The sequence below is a fragment of the Denticeps clupeoides genome, chromosome 2, assembly GCF_900700375.1.
Source record: "Denticeps clupeoides chromosome 2, fDenClu1.1, whole genome shotgun sequence".
Classification (NCBI taxonomy): domain Eukaryota; kingdom Metazoa; phylum Chordata; class Actinopteri; order Clupeiformes; family Denticipitidae; genus Denticeps; species Denticeps clupeoides.
Window position 1 is genome coordinate 3,896,535 of NC_041708.1, and position 17,239 is coordinate 3,913,773.

General features: G+C 48.3%; 1 protein-coding gene across 1 annotated transcript; it reads left to right on the forward strand.

Annotated features, from left to right (window-relative positions):
* Window positions 1-12,640: 12,640 nt before the first annotated feature.
* Window positions 12,641-16,981, forward strand: nrbf2b (nuclear receptor binding factor 2b). Its single transcript, XM_028967664.1, has 4 exons — window positions 12,641-12,853; window positions 13,191-13,275; window positions 15,037-15,077; window positions 15,173-16,981. The coding sequence occupies exons 1-4, from the start codon at window positions 12,824-12,826 to the stop codon at window positions 15,806-15,808; spliced, it is 792 nt and encodes a 263-aa protein (XP_028823497.1). The 5' UTR covers window positions 12,641-12,823; the 3' UTR covers window positions 15,809-16,981.
* The last annotated feature ends 258 nt before the right edge of the window (window positions 16,982-17,239 follow it).

A 17,239-nucleotide genomic window follows, 5' to 3' on the forward strand; every position in this document is an offset into this window, starting at 1 on the left:
GTCAGGCCGCGCTAACAAATGGCCGGGCTAAATCGTTCTTTAATTTAGCGCCGGCGTTCCGGGAGCCCCGGCGTTTAGAGCCGCCGCCCTTTGCCTCTGCCGCTCGCATCAGTCAGAGTTCGGCCATTATGCAGGGCATCCGTCATTTTTTCTGATGTGGCCGGTAATGAATCGTGCGCATCGCAGCGATTAAGCCTTTATGAACCGAGAGCAGAGCAAATATTTAATGCCGCCGCGCAGCTCTCATGGTTCCGCGCCTGGTTTGATGGGCCCTCTCGTTGCTAAAAGCCATTCCAGCGATCTGGCTCAGCGGCTGCTGCTCCGCCTTGTAAAGAAGATGGATGTCAACCGAAGCTGATATCAAACAGCCCCACAAACGACTACAGTACAGGCCAAAAGTCTGGACCCACCTTCTCATTCAATGTGTTTTCTTTATTGTCATGACCATTTACATTGGTAGATTCTCACTGAAGGCATCAAAACTATGAATGAACACATGTGGAGTTATGGACTTAACAAAAAAAGGTGAAATAACTGAGAACATGTTTTATATTCTAGTTTCTTTGCTCTGATTACTGCTTTGCACATTCTTGGCATTCTCTCGATGAGCTTCAAGAGGTCACCTGAAATGGTTCTCCAACAGTCTTGAAGGAGTTCCCAGAGGTGTTTAGCACTTGTTGGGGTCCAGCTCACCCCAAACCATCTAGATTGGGTTCCGGTGACTGTGGAGGTCAGGTCTCCACTTTTTGTTAAGTACATAACTCCACATGTGTTCATTCATAGTTTTGGTGCCTTCAGTGAGAATCTACCAACGTAAATGGTCATGAAAATAGAGAAAACACATTGAATGAGAAGGCGTGTCCAAACTTTTGGGCAGTTTTGTACTTGTCGAGTTAAGCCAAAGTAGACCAAAAGAACACAAAAAAATGACTGGCCACTTTATTAGAGACCCTTCATTTGTCAGTTTTCAGTTTTCTGACCACAAGGCAGCTGTTGGGTGGATTTGGGTGGATTTTTCTTTTACATTTACTGCATTTATCGTCTATCAGCGTCTTACAATCAGTAGTTACAGTGACAGTCTTCCTGGAGTCACAGTAAGTGGAACTGTGAGTTTGTGCTCTTCTGGCTCATGGGCAAGTGTCTTTGATGACCTTTGATGAACGGGGTTCTCAGTGTCTGACTACATTCAACAAATCTGAATACAGAAGAAAGAATAGAACGGAACAGAACAGAGTTGCGCCGCCTGGAACTGGTGCAGGTAAAATGAAGCGTCAGGTTCAGCTGAAGGGAAGATTTGTTGTGGTGGCCATGGATGGAGGGTGGGGTCCGCACCTCTCCAGGGGGTGTGGAGCCCCTCCCACTCCTCACTCCCCTGTCCCATGATAAGCTTCTCAGCTCTGTTATGACAGGTTCAAGGACCATGCCCCAGGGACCCTGTAAAAATGACATTGTGACACCTTCAGGAGAAATTAAATGTACATTTACAATTATGCTTAGTAAGTGGTGACAGATTATCTTTTGTTGAAAGTTGCATCCTGATTGAATGAATGTATATTATTAGAATGAAAACACTAGATCAGTGCATATCGTTTTAGTGTAATATTAATAAATGACAATGTTAATATAGAATATTTTCCAGTCCCTGTGTCTGTAACCGTGTCTGCAGACCTGATTTCATGTGAGGACCCCGAGGTCCACCGTCACTTCCGAAACAAGTGCAAACACTCGTAGTTCAGAGAGAGAGAGAGAGAGACACCACAATGTCCTCCTTACCCACAACCACCTGCAGGGACCAGCCTTCTCCTGTGTGGCTCTCTCCAAATGATGATTAATCACTTGGGTCTTCGTGTGTGTGTGTGTGTGTGTGTGTGTGTGCGTGCGTGGAACTGAGGAGGGGGGTCAGGACCCGACACAGGGATAATGGCAGGCCCAGGATTGGCCGGCAGGATCAGTGGGTGCAAGATCTCGGGGTGTGAGTGGGTGGGTGTCGGAGGAAGATGGATGACCTCTGCGGCTGCCTGATGGGCTGGAGTCCTGTCATTATCAAGAGAGGGAAAAAGGCAACAAGACAACAGAGATGAGCGCACTTGTTTAGTTGTTGAGTGTGTGTGTGTGTGTGTGTGTGTGAGGACAAGCTTCTCATGCATATATGGACTCATTTCCAGATGTTGACAATAATGCAATAATAATAAAGGACACTCTCACGATGTCATTTATCTCACATTTTTTATTTTGTAAAAACGTTATCATCACATGGACTTTCGCAGACCCTCCACATGTTTTTACATCCAACATGATCCAACATTTCGGAAACGAAATGGCGTCCAGACCACTTGAGAACTGGGCCTCGTGCGAACTGAGATTTGGAGAACCTGCAGATTTGAATTCAGATGAATTGGGGAATCCGGCGCCATCGGGCCCGCGTCTCCGCCCGTGTGGATGGAGACGGATCGCGCTCTCTCCGGCGGGGGGGGAGGGGCAACAAGGCCTCGGCGCGGAAGCCATTAAGAGCGATTCTCCCGAGATCATCTCATTAGCGTATTTATTTATCCCCGCGCCCGTCCCGGGTAATTCCATCAGCCGTTATTGCGCCGTCTGCCCGGCTCTTTATCGCCGCTAATATCAGCAAAAAACCAGCCGCGCTCGTTTTAATTCGGGGTTCGGTTTCCTCGTCCGGGAACCCCCCCTGATGACCCAGTCTCTGTTAATTAAACCGAAGCCAGAGAGCCGTTTCTTATTGGTAACCTGCGCACAACGCAGCGGAAAAAATGCGGCCGAACGAACGGCTTCCTGGGACGTGCCTCAGCCGTTTCGCCAAGCGCACATTTTGTTTTGTCTCCCGCCGAGTGCGGGGACGGCTTCCTGCCACCGCCAGGCCGTGAATGTCCCGCATACAGTAGAAAAGTCCAGACGGGGCAATTTTCAGTGACGTGCGCGCCATCTTGATGCGTCCAGGCCAACAAAGGGGAGAGCGATTGATGGGCCGCGCGGCGAGACAGGGCCCCGTCACTGTCCCCGCGTTAATGTTCAACCGCTCGCAGGAAGCGGCGATGTGCTTACGCCCCCCCCTAATCCGTCTCGCCCGACGGCCCGGTACACTTAGCTTGTTCTCAGCTTGTAACACGCCACGTCCAATTAGCTCCACAGGCGCTCCGTCTTCCTCTCCGGGGCCCCCGAGCGGGGCCGACCATGACGGAGGAGCCCTTGATCGGGCGACAAGGCGTCCTGCCGCCCGCCGCCCGGCCCGAGTCGGCTAATGTTCGACTTCGCGCGCGCGGGGGTGCAGGGAAAGTCTTACAGCCGGCCAGGAAGTGTCATGCCGGGCCCCTCGGTGCCAGGCCGTGACATTGTCCCTCCCACCTGCAGGAAGCGTATCTGCTGAGCGGGCCCGACCGCCGCTTTCCACTCCGCACCGGGCGGGCTGGGGCATTGTGGGAATTTGGTTTTTTTACGTATTTGCATGGAAAACATCTTTGAAAACGGAAACTTTTACTGCGATCGCGCCTTCACATGAGTCATTTCAGTGACATTCGCTCCGCATTGCAGCTTTTTGGCATATTCGGCATTTCACACGGCAAAAATCACTTTTATTCCCTCAGTTTATACTTTCATCAATAGAAAGTAAAGTCATTGCCATATTCTACAAGTTTAAGACGGTTTGGTCTTTCGTGTAGAACGTACGGTTAGAGTAAAGAACAAGCACCGAAGTATGATAGATCATAACCACATACAGTCCGTCCCACGCCAAATATTCTCCGTATTGTGCCGAGTCACTGTGGGATAAGATATGGACGCTCCCAGAGCGCTCATAATTAACACGCATGATCCTGGGTAGGAGCAACGATTGTTTTTCTTCTTTTGCGCTCAGAGTGAGATGAACAGAACAGAAGAACCGTAGCCAGAAGGTCCAGAGATGAGAGGGTCGTCAGAAAATGCCGTTTGTGTGTAACAAAAGTAAAAGTGATTGTGTTTTGTCTGTGTTCTACACAGCACGGCACACGGTGCAAACAATGAAATGTGTCCTCTGCATTTAAGCCATCAACCTGAGATCTGGACGAAAGGATCTGCTGGATTTCTGGTGAATTCTTTGCATAAAAGCGACTGAGAATTTAACGAAACTCTCGGTTTGAACAGAGGCGGCCTGCGTCGCTGCTACGGGCCACCTCGGTCTCGTTGGCGACAGGGGCTTTTGTCCCGGTGCAGCGCTTTCCTGGTGGGAGTCGTGCTTCTGGTGGATTTCACCGTCACCCGTCAGGAGTTTGGGTGCATGTGACACGTTGACAGGCGAAGCGCGCGCTTGCAGGACGTGCCAGGACGATCTCTAACGTATATCTCTGAGCGCAGGCCCGACGCATCCAGCCCAGCTTCAGTCACCTGGTGCACTGAGACGCATGAGAAACGGCCAAATTCATTTGACAGCCGCGGCGGTGGGAAATCGAACACGTCCCGTACCGCCAGAGCATTAGCGGCGCGGGAAAGAGGGGAAAAAATATCGTCAGGGTGGATTAATGTTTCAAAAGTGATCATCGGATTGAGCTGAAATGGAATTACTGCAATTGCCGGTATTGCAACATCTATAAAGATGGCAGCAAGGGGAGCGATCGTTACTCCCATAAACTGCTAAACAGAGAATATGAAAATAGGCACGGCCCCATATTTTACAGACGGAATATTTTTTAATCCGGAGTGGCGTGATTGAGCTCTGCCTCCCTCGTCATCACACGCACGTCTCCAGCACGGGGGGGTTGCTATCCATGAAGCAAATAATGAAGGATCTCATATTTAACCTCCATGTGAACCATCATTCTGCAAAGTGGCTCGGACGGGGAATATCAATCATAAACGGATAAGCAGCAACTTTACTTTGTTTGGGTTGTTTTTTTTTTTGTTTTTCCCCAAACTCCAATAGATGAGCTGAAACATTATCCTTACGTTTCCAGCCTGGCCCCAGATGTCTCTTGGCCACGTGGAAGACGTAAACTTTGGAGGGGAGGACACATCAGACGTCCCCCAGCACCCCGCTCCGCTCACGGCCGAGATGAGCGGAATGGAGCAATAACGGGTGTAATCGGATCAGGAATACCCTGTTGTGGAAGTTTGGCTGCTAATTGCGTTTTCAGCGTCGAGAACGCCATTTCTCACCAATTAAAAGAACGTTAAGGTGAGTCGAGGCAGCTGCGTCGGGTTTCTTGAGGAGGAAACGTTCCGTTTCCGTGGTTCTCCAGCGACAGGCATCTCATTCGTGGTCATTGATGTGATTTTGGTGGAAAATGAGACAAACGTGTAATATCCCGGCTTTAAAGGTGAACCTTGACAGTGACACCAGTGGCAGTGGGCAGTGCCATCACAGACCTCCAACTCGTTCGTTGCCGTATGCAGTTCTTATTAAATGCAGTGTTTACGTCTGCAGTACTGGAACGTGCACTTTTAATGTCACATGCATGAGGTACAATGACATTTTTAGCTGATTGCGGAAAAAAAAAAGGGTCCTAAAATACAACCAAGGACTCAAATATGTCAAATAAAAGGACAGAATGAAAAGAGAGAGTTTGGAAATATAAAAAAACGAGTGACGGTGACAGCGCAAAAAGTTCAATAGTTTATTTACATGCTCTTGAGACTGACATGGAGAGGCGCGTATTTAACATCTGCGTCCTCCACCCGACGTTCACTTCAACTGATATCAGAGGTCTGGGGCTTTCTAATTTACTCCTACACCGTTGTACAAACATTAGTGTCTTTTCACGCTTATTATTTTTTAATTTTTCATTTTTTTGGGGGGGTGTGTGTGGGGGGGGGGGTGTCTTTACAGTGAATCTCACTCCCACTCATTTGCAGCTAAATGAAAGACTTTGGTGGTTAACTATCCCTTCCGCTACTCCCACTCCTTCATAACACCATTAGGCCTACTTTGGGGCAGATCCTGTTTCCTATCAATTTTATCCGGGAGAAATGTGAGCGCACGAGCGTCATTATGAGGCTGATAATAAAATCATACAAGGTGTTTGTTTATGCAAGTTCTGGGGATATGATATTCTCCAGCCTTATTAAAAGTGTACTTGCCTGCAGTCTCCTCACCGGAGATTGATTAACTTGGCGCCCGCTGACGAATCAAACGCCGGCACCCGTACGCCGAAGGGGTCAGAGGTCGCCTCCAAATTACCCCGCCGCATGTCACAGTAATTGATTTGCAGACACATGTCCGCACGAAGGCCCGGGCGTGTCGGGGGGAGGGAGCCGAATCCAGGTCGGGATGCGGGGACGGAAAGCGGAGAGACGTGGTCCACGCCGATGGCTGCAGAGAGGATGAGAGAAGCCTCTTCACCGCCGAAACCTACCTACATGCGCCAATTATCCTCTCGCTCTTACTTCAGAGCTGGACTGTGTGTGTGTGTGTGTGTGTGTGTGTCTCTTTTTAAAGTTTTACGCATATAAATTACAAACTTTCCTATCAGTAAAATGATTCCCAGAGCAAGATGCAAATCATTTACATTTTACATTTACAGCATTTATCAGACGTCCTTATCCAGAGCGACTTCCAATCAGTAGTGACAGGGACAGTCCCCCCCCCCGGAGACACTTAGGGTTAAGTGTCTTGCTCAGGGACACAATGGTAGTAAGTGGGGTTTGAACCTGGGTCTTCTGGTTCATAGGCAAGTGTGTTACCCACTAGGCTACTACCACCCAAATAATAACTGGAATATGAGTGTCTGCTAAATTAATACATATAATTAATACATATGGAATGTATTTCCAAGATTTATATTTTTTTTACTTTCAAGCAATCATACTTTTTAATGAAGAAATTGAGCAACTTTTTTTTTTTTTACAGGGTGTTCTTTTCCCTCTTACTGGTTTGATCTCTCTCTCACACACACACACACCCACACACACACACACACACACATACACACACACAGTGTGTGTTCCTCTCCAAGTTGAAGAGGATTATTTTCCATATTCCACTTGGTAATTTGCTGTTCTGCACGGTCTGTGCGTCATTGATACATCCCAGCTAATGTAACCTCTTTTGTTTGTTTGCTTGTTTTAATCCATTTTCAGCTTTTTGAAATAATTGTCCGAAATCTCAAACTCGTGTGATGAGGCTACGGATGATCCGTTACGGCCCTTTATAATCTGAGATGCTTCTCTGCAATTTCACTGTCATAACATCAGCACACTTCTGACGTTGTCCGTGGCATCATTATTGATGCATGAATTATGATATTATGGCTATCTGGCGCGCATCCTTATATACAAAGGACAGAATTCACTTTCTAACCCTTTACATTTAACAACATGATATAAAAAATGATGGGTGGCAGCATGAGATGGTAATGCAACGTGTGATATGAAATGCAGCAGAGAATAAAATTGATGAGCCGCATGCAGTGATGATGAAGGAGACTGGGATTCTTTTTACTGGGAGGGAAGTCCCATCTCGTTTATGTCCACTGCCAGTCATAACATAGAGCTTTTTTTTTTATTTATTCTGAATATGCATCAGCATTGTTTCATTACATCCCCGATTGTGGGGGTGCAGACACTTTGACCCTGTCAACGTGGCCGGTTAACGTGATGTAAAAACAAATGATATCGCAATGCACCATTCCAAACCTTTCCCACCTTCAGGGTGACCTATAACCTGTACAGTTCAACGGAAAGGCCATGTCCCTGAGTGGCCCAGCCAGAACCCGGACATGAACGCTCCAACCTGATGGAGCTTGAGAGGCGCTGTAAAGAGGAATGTTCCTGCCAAGCTTGGGGCATCATATTCAAAAAGACTTGAGGCTGTAATTGCTGCCAAAGGCGCATCGACAAAGCACTGAGCAAAAGCTGTGAATACTTATATACACGTTATTTCTCTTTTTTTTTTTTTTTTTTAATAAAATAACTTAATAAAACCTAAAGTAAATTTTTTTCACGTTGTCATTATGGGGTGTTCTGATGAAAAAAATGCATTTAATCCATTCTGGTATAAGGCTGCAACATAACAAGTGTGGAAAAAGTGAAGCACGGTGAAAACTTTCCCATTTATTGATGCACTTTTTCTTGGGTAGGAGTCTATTGATGCACTTTTTCTTGGCATGTCACTCTTCCTCGCTAACGCATTCATAATCTGTGGGGCCGCGAGGGCATCTCTGGTGCACAGCCCTGTTCAGGTCACCCCGCAGATCTGGGCCCTGGCTGATTCATTGTTGTCCCGTAATAGTTTTTAACATCTTATGAGCAATTACCTCATAAGGGTGGTAGGAGCCTAGCGGGTAACACACTCACCTATGAACCAGAAGACCCAGGTTCAAACCCCACTTACTACCATTGTGTCCCTGAGCAAGACACTTAACCCTGAGTGTCTCCAGGGGGGACTGTCCCTGTAAATACTGACTGTAAGTCGCTCTGGATAAGGGCGTCTGGTAAATGCCGTAAATGTAAATGTTCAGGTTTGGCTGACTTACACCACCGCCACACCGAACACCACAATTATAAGCACTGTTGCTACAGAACCGAATTAAATAGAATTTTATAGTGCCTCGTGTGTATACGGTATGGAGTACAGTATGTGTAGCTGTGCCAGACGAGCTTTAAGTAGGTGCTTCATCACCACCGCCGGTGCCTGGTCTTCAGCCGCGTGAAAGCGGTGAACGATGGCGGCCGCGGCCTGAGCAGCGGAACGTAATCCGATAGCAGAAGCTGCTAACTGGTAAAAATGAGCCGGGCCGAAAGGCACGCGGCTCAAACTAAATTCCTCCATTTGTTTTGTCAATGGGGTCTGATGAAGATTCCGACGGCTGGGGGGGGGGGGGGTGATATTAATATCTCGGCTCCATCGTGGAGAGTGCGAGTGATGGCGCCAATAACAGCTCGGGCCTCTGTAAACATTACCGGGTTAGCGGCCTGTGAGTTATGCGCCGCGCTCCAGCTTTATTTCACTGACTAATAGAGAGCGGAGGTCCGCGGGGACGCCGGTCGGCGGGCATGCGTCTCTGTCGGGCCCCCGCCATGAGATGGGCCTCGCCGTTCGTCACCGCAGTTGCCGTCACCTGGAGCTCATCTCCGACTCGCCGGCTTTCAATATCAGTCGGCCGCCATTAGCGGCGCCGCGGCGGAGCGCCGATGCCGGAGATCAGTCACGGTTGCGCGTGTGCGCAGCCTGGCAGTAAATGCGCGATGATGATTTCATACGAGGGGAAAACGTTGGACGGCTGAGCGATGGAATTGTCCCCCTTTCTTTCAGCCACCTCGACTTGTGTTTCTCTTCTTTGCCTCCTCCTCACTTTGACTTTTAAGGCCGCGTGGCGCTGGTATTAAAGGACGCGCCGAATCGGGCTCCTCGCGGCCCCGGGTGACAGCAGATGCCTCGGCGAGTGGGCGGAACACCTGACTCCACTGGACGGACGGACAGGAGCTGTCCGATGGCTTAACGTGTGTAGTCGGAAGAAAGAAATATTTGTCAGGCACATTAGCACACCGAGAGGGGGTCCCATTGTCTCCGGGGGGCTCGGGGACAGGAGCGGTGGGCGGGGGGTGCTGCTGAGCGGCTTCAAAAGCCCCTGGCATCCCCTTTCTCCCTTTTCAAGGCGGCCCTGCGTGGGAGGCTACGTGGGATATCCCCATACAGGGCCGCCAAAGCACACAGGAACTGGCCCGGCTCGGCTTCAGCCGAAAATGCGCGGCCTAAGCGGAATCCGCATGCGGGGCCAGACAGCGGGACAATGAGGCGACGTGACGGGGACCCATTGGTGTCGGCGAGCGTGTGGGCTGCTGGATCCCGGCCTCCCGAGGAGCCGGGGCCTGGGAGCCAAGCTGGCTCATCACTACTTTTCAGGAAGGCCCCTCGCGCAGGTACGAGACGCGTCACGGCCGCGTCCTCCTACGCGCGAGATGCGCCGGTGCCAGCGAGGCGTGGGCGGGCCCTTCAGAAAGCCAGATTTGTGCCGATAGAAGCCGCTTCTTTCCGGCCCTAATAAAAACCTCCAACCTCTGAAGATCACATAAGCCAGTTTTCCCCTCTCACGTCCTTTTCGACTTTGATCTCTCGGCACTTCAGACATCCAGGCCCGAACTTCAGCTGGCAGGACTTCACAGTTACTCCACACAAGTGGAAACGGCGCTCGCTGCCGGTGGACGGTGAAACAATGCGGCCATTATGCCGAACGGAGCCCGCTGCACATGAACGGGCGCCCTTCGCTCTCCCTTCAATGGGCCGTGAGTCGATTCACGTTTGTCTGCCCTTTTTTAGCCGGACACCCACTGAGTTCCACCGTGATCCGGCGACTTGAGCTCATTGTTGCGGAGAACAGAAACGCCTTTGCCGCGGCGGCCATTAAATCATGATGTCCGAGCTGACGGTCAGCGGCGGCCAGAGAGAGAACAAGGCGAGCCTCTTGCGCCAGGGGGGAAAAATGGAATGTTTGTCCGCCGAGCAGGAGACGGGCGATCTGAAAAACGTCTTTCAGGTGTAACGCCTTCCTCCGGTGAACCCAGGCGCGGCTTCACAACGCCGGGGTTTTGCTTCAATTGCATGCTGCTGATCTTTGCTGCATGCGTTTCAGTCATGCGGAGGGATTTTTAAAAATATATTAGTTAAGGAAGCGTCAATACAACCATGTACCAGTACACATCGTACAGAAACAAGGCCCAGGCCCCGGCGCGGTGCGTTTATTAAGGAACAAACCTGCATCCGACTGCTTGTCTGTTCATCGGATCTTTGGTGGTAGCAGTAAACTCTATGCATCGTTGTGCATCTTCTGTAAGTGAAACGGCATTACATCTCACAGTGACAGCCGGGTGGATGGGGGAAAAACCCTCAGAATCCCCGAAACCATGATAGCATCTAACGGGGACAGCGGCACATGCCTACACTGCTCATAAACTGGGTTACTTGCAGGAGAAGCCGATGTAGGTCTGCAGGTTACAACCTCATTTCTGTGACCAAAGTGCTGACGGAAACTGCTGGAACTCCACTTCTTTGGCTTACTGTATGGGTGACTTAATTTGACATCTTATGGTGCTGGTGGTTTTTCTGTCTTCAGCCAAACGGATGTGTTTGATAATAAAAAACGAATAAAAAAGAATCAAAATGTGGGAAAAAAGGAGAAGCAACAGCCAACAATTGCACACAAAGTAGGCTGCATGCTCCCTCTTGTGGTGCAGCTCAAGTTGCACCTACTGGGCACTTAATAAAAGGGGTTTTAGTCCAATTTCTACTATCTGAATATACTCATTTTATGTACAACGTGTGTGAATAACTGCAGGTTGCGAAAAACTGAACCAAAGTGCAGAAAACTGACAAGATAAAAGTTTTTAAAAAGAATAGTTTTTATTGCTAGAATATACATTTTTTTTATTATTCCAACCTTTCTCTAAACCCATCCTTAGTTTGCCTATTTATTTATACTATTTTTGGTGTATTAAAGACGTAATTTACTATATACATACTACTATGTATATAGTAGATTACATAGTATATATGTGGAATGAACTTCCCCTCGAGGTCAGAACAGCACAGTCACTGAGCTCCTTCAAACGACAGCTCAAGACATTCCTCTTTAAAGAATATTTAGATTAACTTGTAACTTTCTTATTGTCGAACTTGTGTACAGAATCTACAACAGAGTGAATAAAAAGATTGTATTCATAGTTGGGGTCCTAGTGAACCGCAATTGATCTCTTCATCGATGGTAACTTGAAAGCACGCTGTAAGTCGCTCTGGATAAGGGCGTCTGCCAAATGCCATATATGTAAATGTAAAATGTAAATGTACTGCTATATAATACTACATACTATATAGGTATAATCTACTATAATATACTATATACAAACTACTACCATATACTATATACGTATAATCTATTATAATATACTTTATACGAACTACTACCATATACTGCTATGTACTATATACATAGTACATAGCAGTATATGGTACTGCTATGTACTGCAACAGGCTATGCAGCTCCTCGTCCAGGCAATGGTCATCTCCAAACTCGACTATTGTAACTCTCTCCTGGCTGGAGCCTCTGCAGTCACCATAAAACCACTTGCCTTTCAGGGCTGTAAATGGAACTGCGCCCTCCTACATCAATAAAATACTAGCTAGCTACACTCCTGCACGCTCTCTTAGATCAGCAAACGAAAGGAGACTAAAAATTCCTTCTTCACGGGGTCTCCGATTCCAATCATCTCTGTTCTCCGTTGTTGTCCCTGGCTGGTGGAACAACCTGCCCTCCTCCACACGACTAGCCGAGACTACCACCACTTTTAAGAAGCAGGTGAAAACCCTCTTGTTCAAAAAGTATTATAGACAAATCTAACACTTACACACGCACATGCGTACACATTGCACAAACAATACAAGAATGTATAAATACATTATAATTTTTCTTCGCCTAGCACCTAACAATCTCTGAGCATGCTCCTCGCTGACAAGTTGAGCCTTATCAGGGCTCTTAGTTTGTAACTCAATATTCTATAGAAATCGAACGAGAATTGCGGGTGTCTTCCTATTGTAAGTCGCTTTGGATAAAAGCGTCTGCTAAATAAAGTAAAGTAAAGTAAAATATAATCTACTATATAAATATATTCTTCAGACTGAAGGGACGCCGGAAGTTGCGTCATTTGCGTGAGGGAACGTCACCGCCCCCCCGTTTGGTTGGTCGAGGGTGGAAGTTGTTGTTTTCCTTTTCGGAACCCAGAGCTGCTGGCGACGTTGTCCGGCACGGAAGGCCGGAATTTTCTGCTTTCCGGATAAAAGCCGCGGCGTCGATGAGCGCGTTAAAGAACGTTCTCATGCACACGAGTTAACAGCGCGGCGGTGAGAGGAATGGAGGTGGTGGAGAGTCCCCTTAACCTCGTAAGTTTCCGGCAGCTACATGCTAACAGCTAACGTTAGCAGACACTTCTGCAGCAGCTTGCGTCTCGTCCTTTCCGGCACGTTTTCTCCTACAAAAGCTTAAATGCAACCTTCAAGACACAGAGCGGCCCGTCGTGATAACGGCGACGCGTTCCTTGCGCACGGCGCTGCTAGCTCTCGCTGGTTAGCAGTTAGCTCCCCGCCTAGCGGTAGCCTAGCCGCGGAGCTGGCGAGGTTGCGGCTGATCGCTTTACCCCGCGGAGCTAGTGGCAGGAACGGTGCTCAGTTCACCAGTGGGGCTGTTGCGGTGTTCACGGTGGTGTTTTTTACTTCCCAGGCTCATCAGCAGTGCAGGAAGGCGGACCGCCTGCTGGCAGCGGGCAAGTATGAAGATGCCATCTCGTGCCACAGGAAGGCAGCAGGTTGGCACTCGGCGCACCAGACAACAACGATACACAAGATTGTCTAAAACCTACATACAGAACATATAAAGATAGCAGGGAAAATACTACAATAAAATCACAATAGCACTGTGTTTAGCATTTATCGGACGCCCTTATCCAGAGCGACTTACAATCAGTATTTACAGGGACAGTCCCCCCCGGAGAAACTTAGGGTTAAGTGTCTTGCTCAGGGACACAATGGTAGTAAGTGGGATTTGAACCTGGGTCTTCTGGTTCATAGATGAGTATGTTGCCCACTAGGCTACTACCACCTGGTTAGGACTACGCATTCTTGTTGTTCCAATTCTTGTTGTTTGCACGTCACCTCCAGCTACCCCATACTGTAATTTTCTACTGCTTGGACATTATACCGTAATGCACGTTTCTTTCACTTTGCAAATGCTCGGTTAATATTTATTCTGCACACACACTAACTATCTATTATTATTATTTAAATTAAATTCTCGACCCGTCATCTGTATGTGCACTGCAAAGAAAGAATTTCTTTGTGCAGAGAAATGTAATCTCACGATAAACGCTTTGAATCTTTGCCTCCACAGATTTAACAATGTTTTTAAAAAGGTTATTAAAGGTCCCCTGACATGATTTTTGTTGCTTTTATATCGTTCTTAGTGTCCCCTAATTCTGTATCTGAAGTCTCAGCCTTGGTGCAGAATTACAGCCACTTTGATAGTCCCACAATGAGATTTCCCAGGACGCGTCATTTCGGTGTCTGTAGATTTAAATGCTAATGAAGAGGAGAGAGGCGGGACGAGAAGGAGAGCGGCCTATACAAGTTGAGGGGACGTTCGTTGAAATGACGTCAACAACACCATTGACCAACCACAACGTTTGCCGCAGACAGGAAGTTGTGTCGTAGTTTTTCCAGAAAAAATAAAACTAACCCGCTGGTAATTCAGAGTCTCGCGTGACTGGACTAAAAAAAAAAATACATTTGTGCTCATTTTTACATCCATTCACTGAGCAGCTGCAATGCTTCTCATATTTGAAAGCCATGACGGTCGGTGGAGTTACTTTTTTAGTTGAGGGGTTGGAAATACTCTGGGTGGACAAAGAATGAGAAACAGGAGGTAATCTATCCCCTTATGATGTCATATGGGGACAAATTCTACTACCGCCTAAATAGTGAAGTTAGTATCACCTTTTAAGAAGCAGTTGAAAACCCACTTGTTCAAAAAGTATTTCAGATGAATCTAACACTCACACACGCACACACACTGCATAAAATGATAAAAAAAAAGAATACACTTAACAATTTCCAAGCATGTTCTTTTCCTGACAAGTTAGGCCTTATCAGGGCTCTTAGTTTTGTAAACTCAAAATCTATAGAAACCGAACGAGAATTGCTGGTGTCTTCCTCCTGTTAGTCTGCAAAGTAAAGTAAAGATCCGACCGTCTGAACGGCGGAGCAGAATAACCAAAGCACTCTTTACACCTATCGCCATTTCTAGCCACTGCAGGACGGTAGACAGGCTACGGGACAGGGAACTCGTATTAACTGTTAAATAATCTCGCAAAGTCACATTTTGTGACCTTTAATATTTATATTCTGTAGTTCTTACTGGTTTTCAATGAGCTGAGAGATTTCAGAACTGAAACAGAATTATCTGTTCTGAATGGTTCAAAATGACAAACGCTTTGTTTTTAATGGCAGGTTTGAAATACATGTTCATGGCAATTAAAGAATTGTAATAATCGGTGTATTGTTTTTAAATGCAGAACTGCTAAAGGAGGCCATGAAAAGCACAGATTGTGAGCAGGTGGGTTATCCAGGACTCCGCAGCTGTGTGTGAAGTGTATGCGGTGTGTGTGTGTGTGTGTGTGTGTGTATTAGGAGTGTATATGCTGTGCGCAGGCCCGCCTCTCCCTGGAGCTCCAGAGGGACAGCCACATGAAGCAGCAGCGGCTGATCGAGGAGAAGTGGAGAAGGTTCCGGCGGGAAGGGAAGCCGCGGGTCCTCCAGCCCGTCTCCACCTGCTCCGGCTCCGACCCCAACGCCGCCGCTCTGCCCCCGCCCTCTCCTGCCATCGACCCCACGGTGGTCCCCGAGAGGGAGTACGACACCTGGCTGTACCTGCTGAAGAACAAGGACCCCGCGGCCGGCCCGGAGGCCAGCTCCGGCTGCAAGGCCCAGAAGGACGACAAGATGCGTCTGGAGGAGCAGCAGACCACCATCGCCAACCTGCGCCGGCTGGTGGACAACCTGGTGGGCGAGAACGAGCGGCTGACCAGGGAGAACGAGCAGCTGCGGGCGGAGAACGTCCGGCTGAAGTGCGAGCCGTACGCCGACGCCGACTTCGTGGAGCGCTCGGAACTCTGGGTGCTGCCTCAGCCGCCCAAGGAGCGCAAGGCCAAGGACATTCCCATCCCCCACCTCCCACCGCTGGAGATGCCCACTCAGGAGATCTCCCTGGACGCGCTGCCCGGCCTGGAGCTTCCGGAGGACATCCAGCACGAGCTCCAGGCGCTGCTGGACGGGGAGAAGCTGTGACCGGATCACTGTGGCCCGCCGGTGACGGGCGCATTACAGTCCCCTTCCGCTGCTTGTCAGTAAATACCAAAATTTCCCCTTCTGGAGAATCCTTAAGCCGCTCCCTGTAGAGCCTGTATCTTCAAAATAAAATCTTCAAATTCCGTCACATAATATCGTATTTAATCTATTTATTTAAACGGGCATTAAAAGGGAAGATTTCCGCCCTGTACGTGGCACAAGAACTGGACGCTGATTGGCCGTCTCTGTTCGAAGTAAAAGGGGGAACTGTAATACCGACATGAGCGCCGTCTTCCTCGTAATACCACTTTCGTACGCCTTCACGCGCCACCTCCTACACCAACTTCCTGGCTGCTGAAGATACTTTGGGACTAATTCCCTCCGCAGGAAGTGTGCCTTTCCCCTCCCCCCGCCCCATCCCGGCCCTGAACTTGTCCCGAGATGGACACTGCAGGACACTGAACACTGTGAACTACATGCATGTTGGGTGTGTGTGTGTCTGATCGTCTCATCGTGTATTTTCCTGCCGCCCGCCCGCCCGGTAATCGAGATCTAGTTCCGTACGTCCCCTGCGCCACACCTGGACGTGTGACGCGTCGTCTTCCGCGTCCCAGAAATAATGACACACCCAGGCGCCTGGCAGGAAGTCCCTCAGTTTTGAAGTACTGTAGACGGTGTTGGACGCGCGGTGAATCTCTTCAGGTAAACGTCTCGATGTCCCCGCGGGTTGGAGTTCAGATGCAATCGTGCGGCACACAGATATATATTCCGTATATATATATATACGGGAAATCGGGCGAATGCATCACTTCACCGCCCTCGCGCTCATCCTAACTCGTCCACTTGTGCCAGACGTGAGCGAGAGAAACGTTTCTTCTCTTTTCTCTTCTTCCAATCGATGCAGCTTTCGCCGAATGATTCGCGTTGATGGCGAGGGATCCAAATCTGCGTTTTTCTTGTATGTGTGACGTCTGCGAATTATCGGTTTACACTTGTGATCAGGGTTCATCCTGTCTTGGTTTTGTTTTTTATTTGTGTGTGTGTGTGTGTGTGTGTGTGTGTGCGCACATTTACAGCTATGTTGAGATGAACGTGTTCCTGTTGATGCATGAATGGCACTTTTAGGTGTAACTATGTGATTTTAAGGTATTAAAAATATGAATATTGCATTTCCACGTGGTTTAATCCACTAAGGACATTCTTCTGTTTTTATTGACATGAATTCATTTTTTTTGCGCATGGGACCTTTGATATTCATCGGTATGATTTATTTATTACCCTGTTTATCTCTGTGTGGTGATTTTTATTCCAACTTAGAACTACTGGTACAGATGCATTGCAGGAATTGCAGAAAACGTACTTATTGTGACCGGACCTGTGTAGGATTACGTAACTTAATTTGCTTAATCAATCAGCCATGGCACAGTGCCC

Excerpts from the sequence above, each read along its gene's own strand:
- nrbf2b (XM_028967664.1), top strand. The coding sequence starts at position 12,824 with ATGGAGGTGGTGGAGAGTCCCCTTAACCTC. Across the intron at positions 12,854-13,190 it reads TGGAGAGTCCCCTTAACCTC|GCTCATCAGCAGTGCAGGAA; the intron begins GTAAGTTTCCGG and ends TTTACTTCCCAG. Across the intron at positions 15,078-15,172 it reads AAAGCACAGATTGTGAGCAG|GCCCGCCTCTCCCTGGAGCT; the intron begins GTGGGTTATCCA and ends TGCTGTGCGCAG.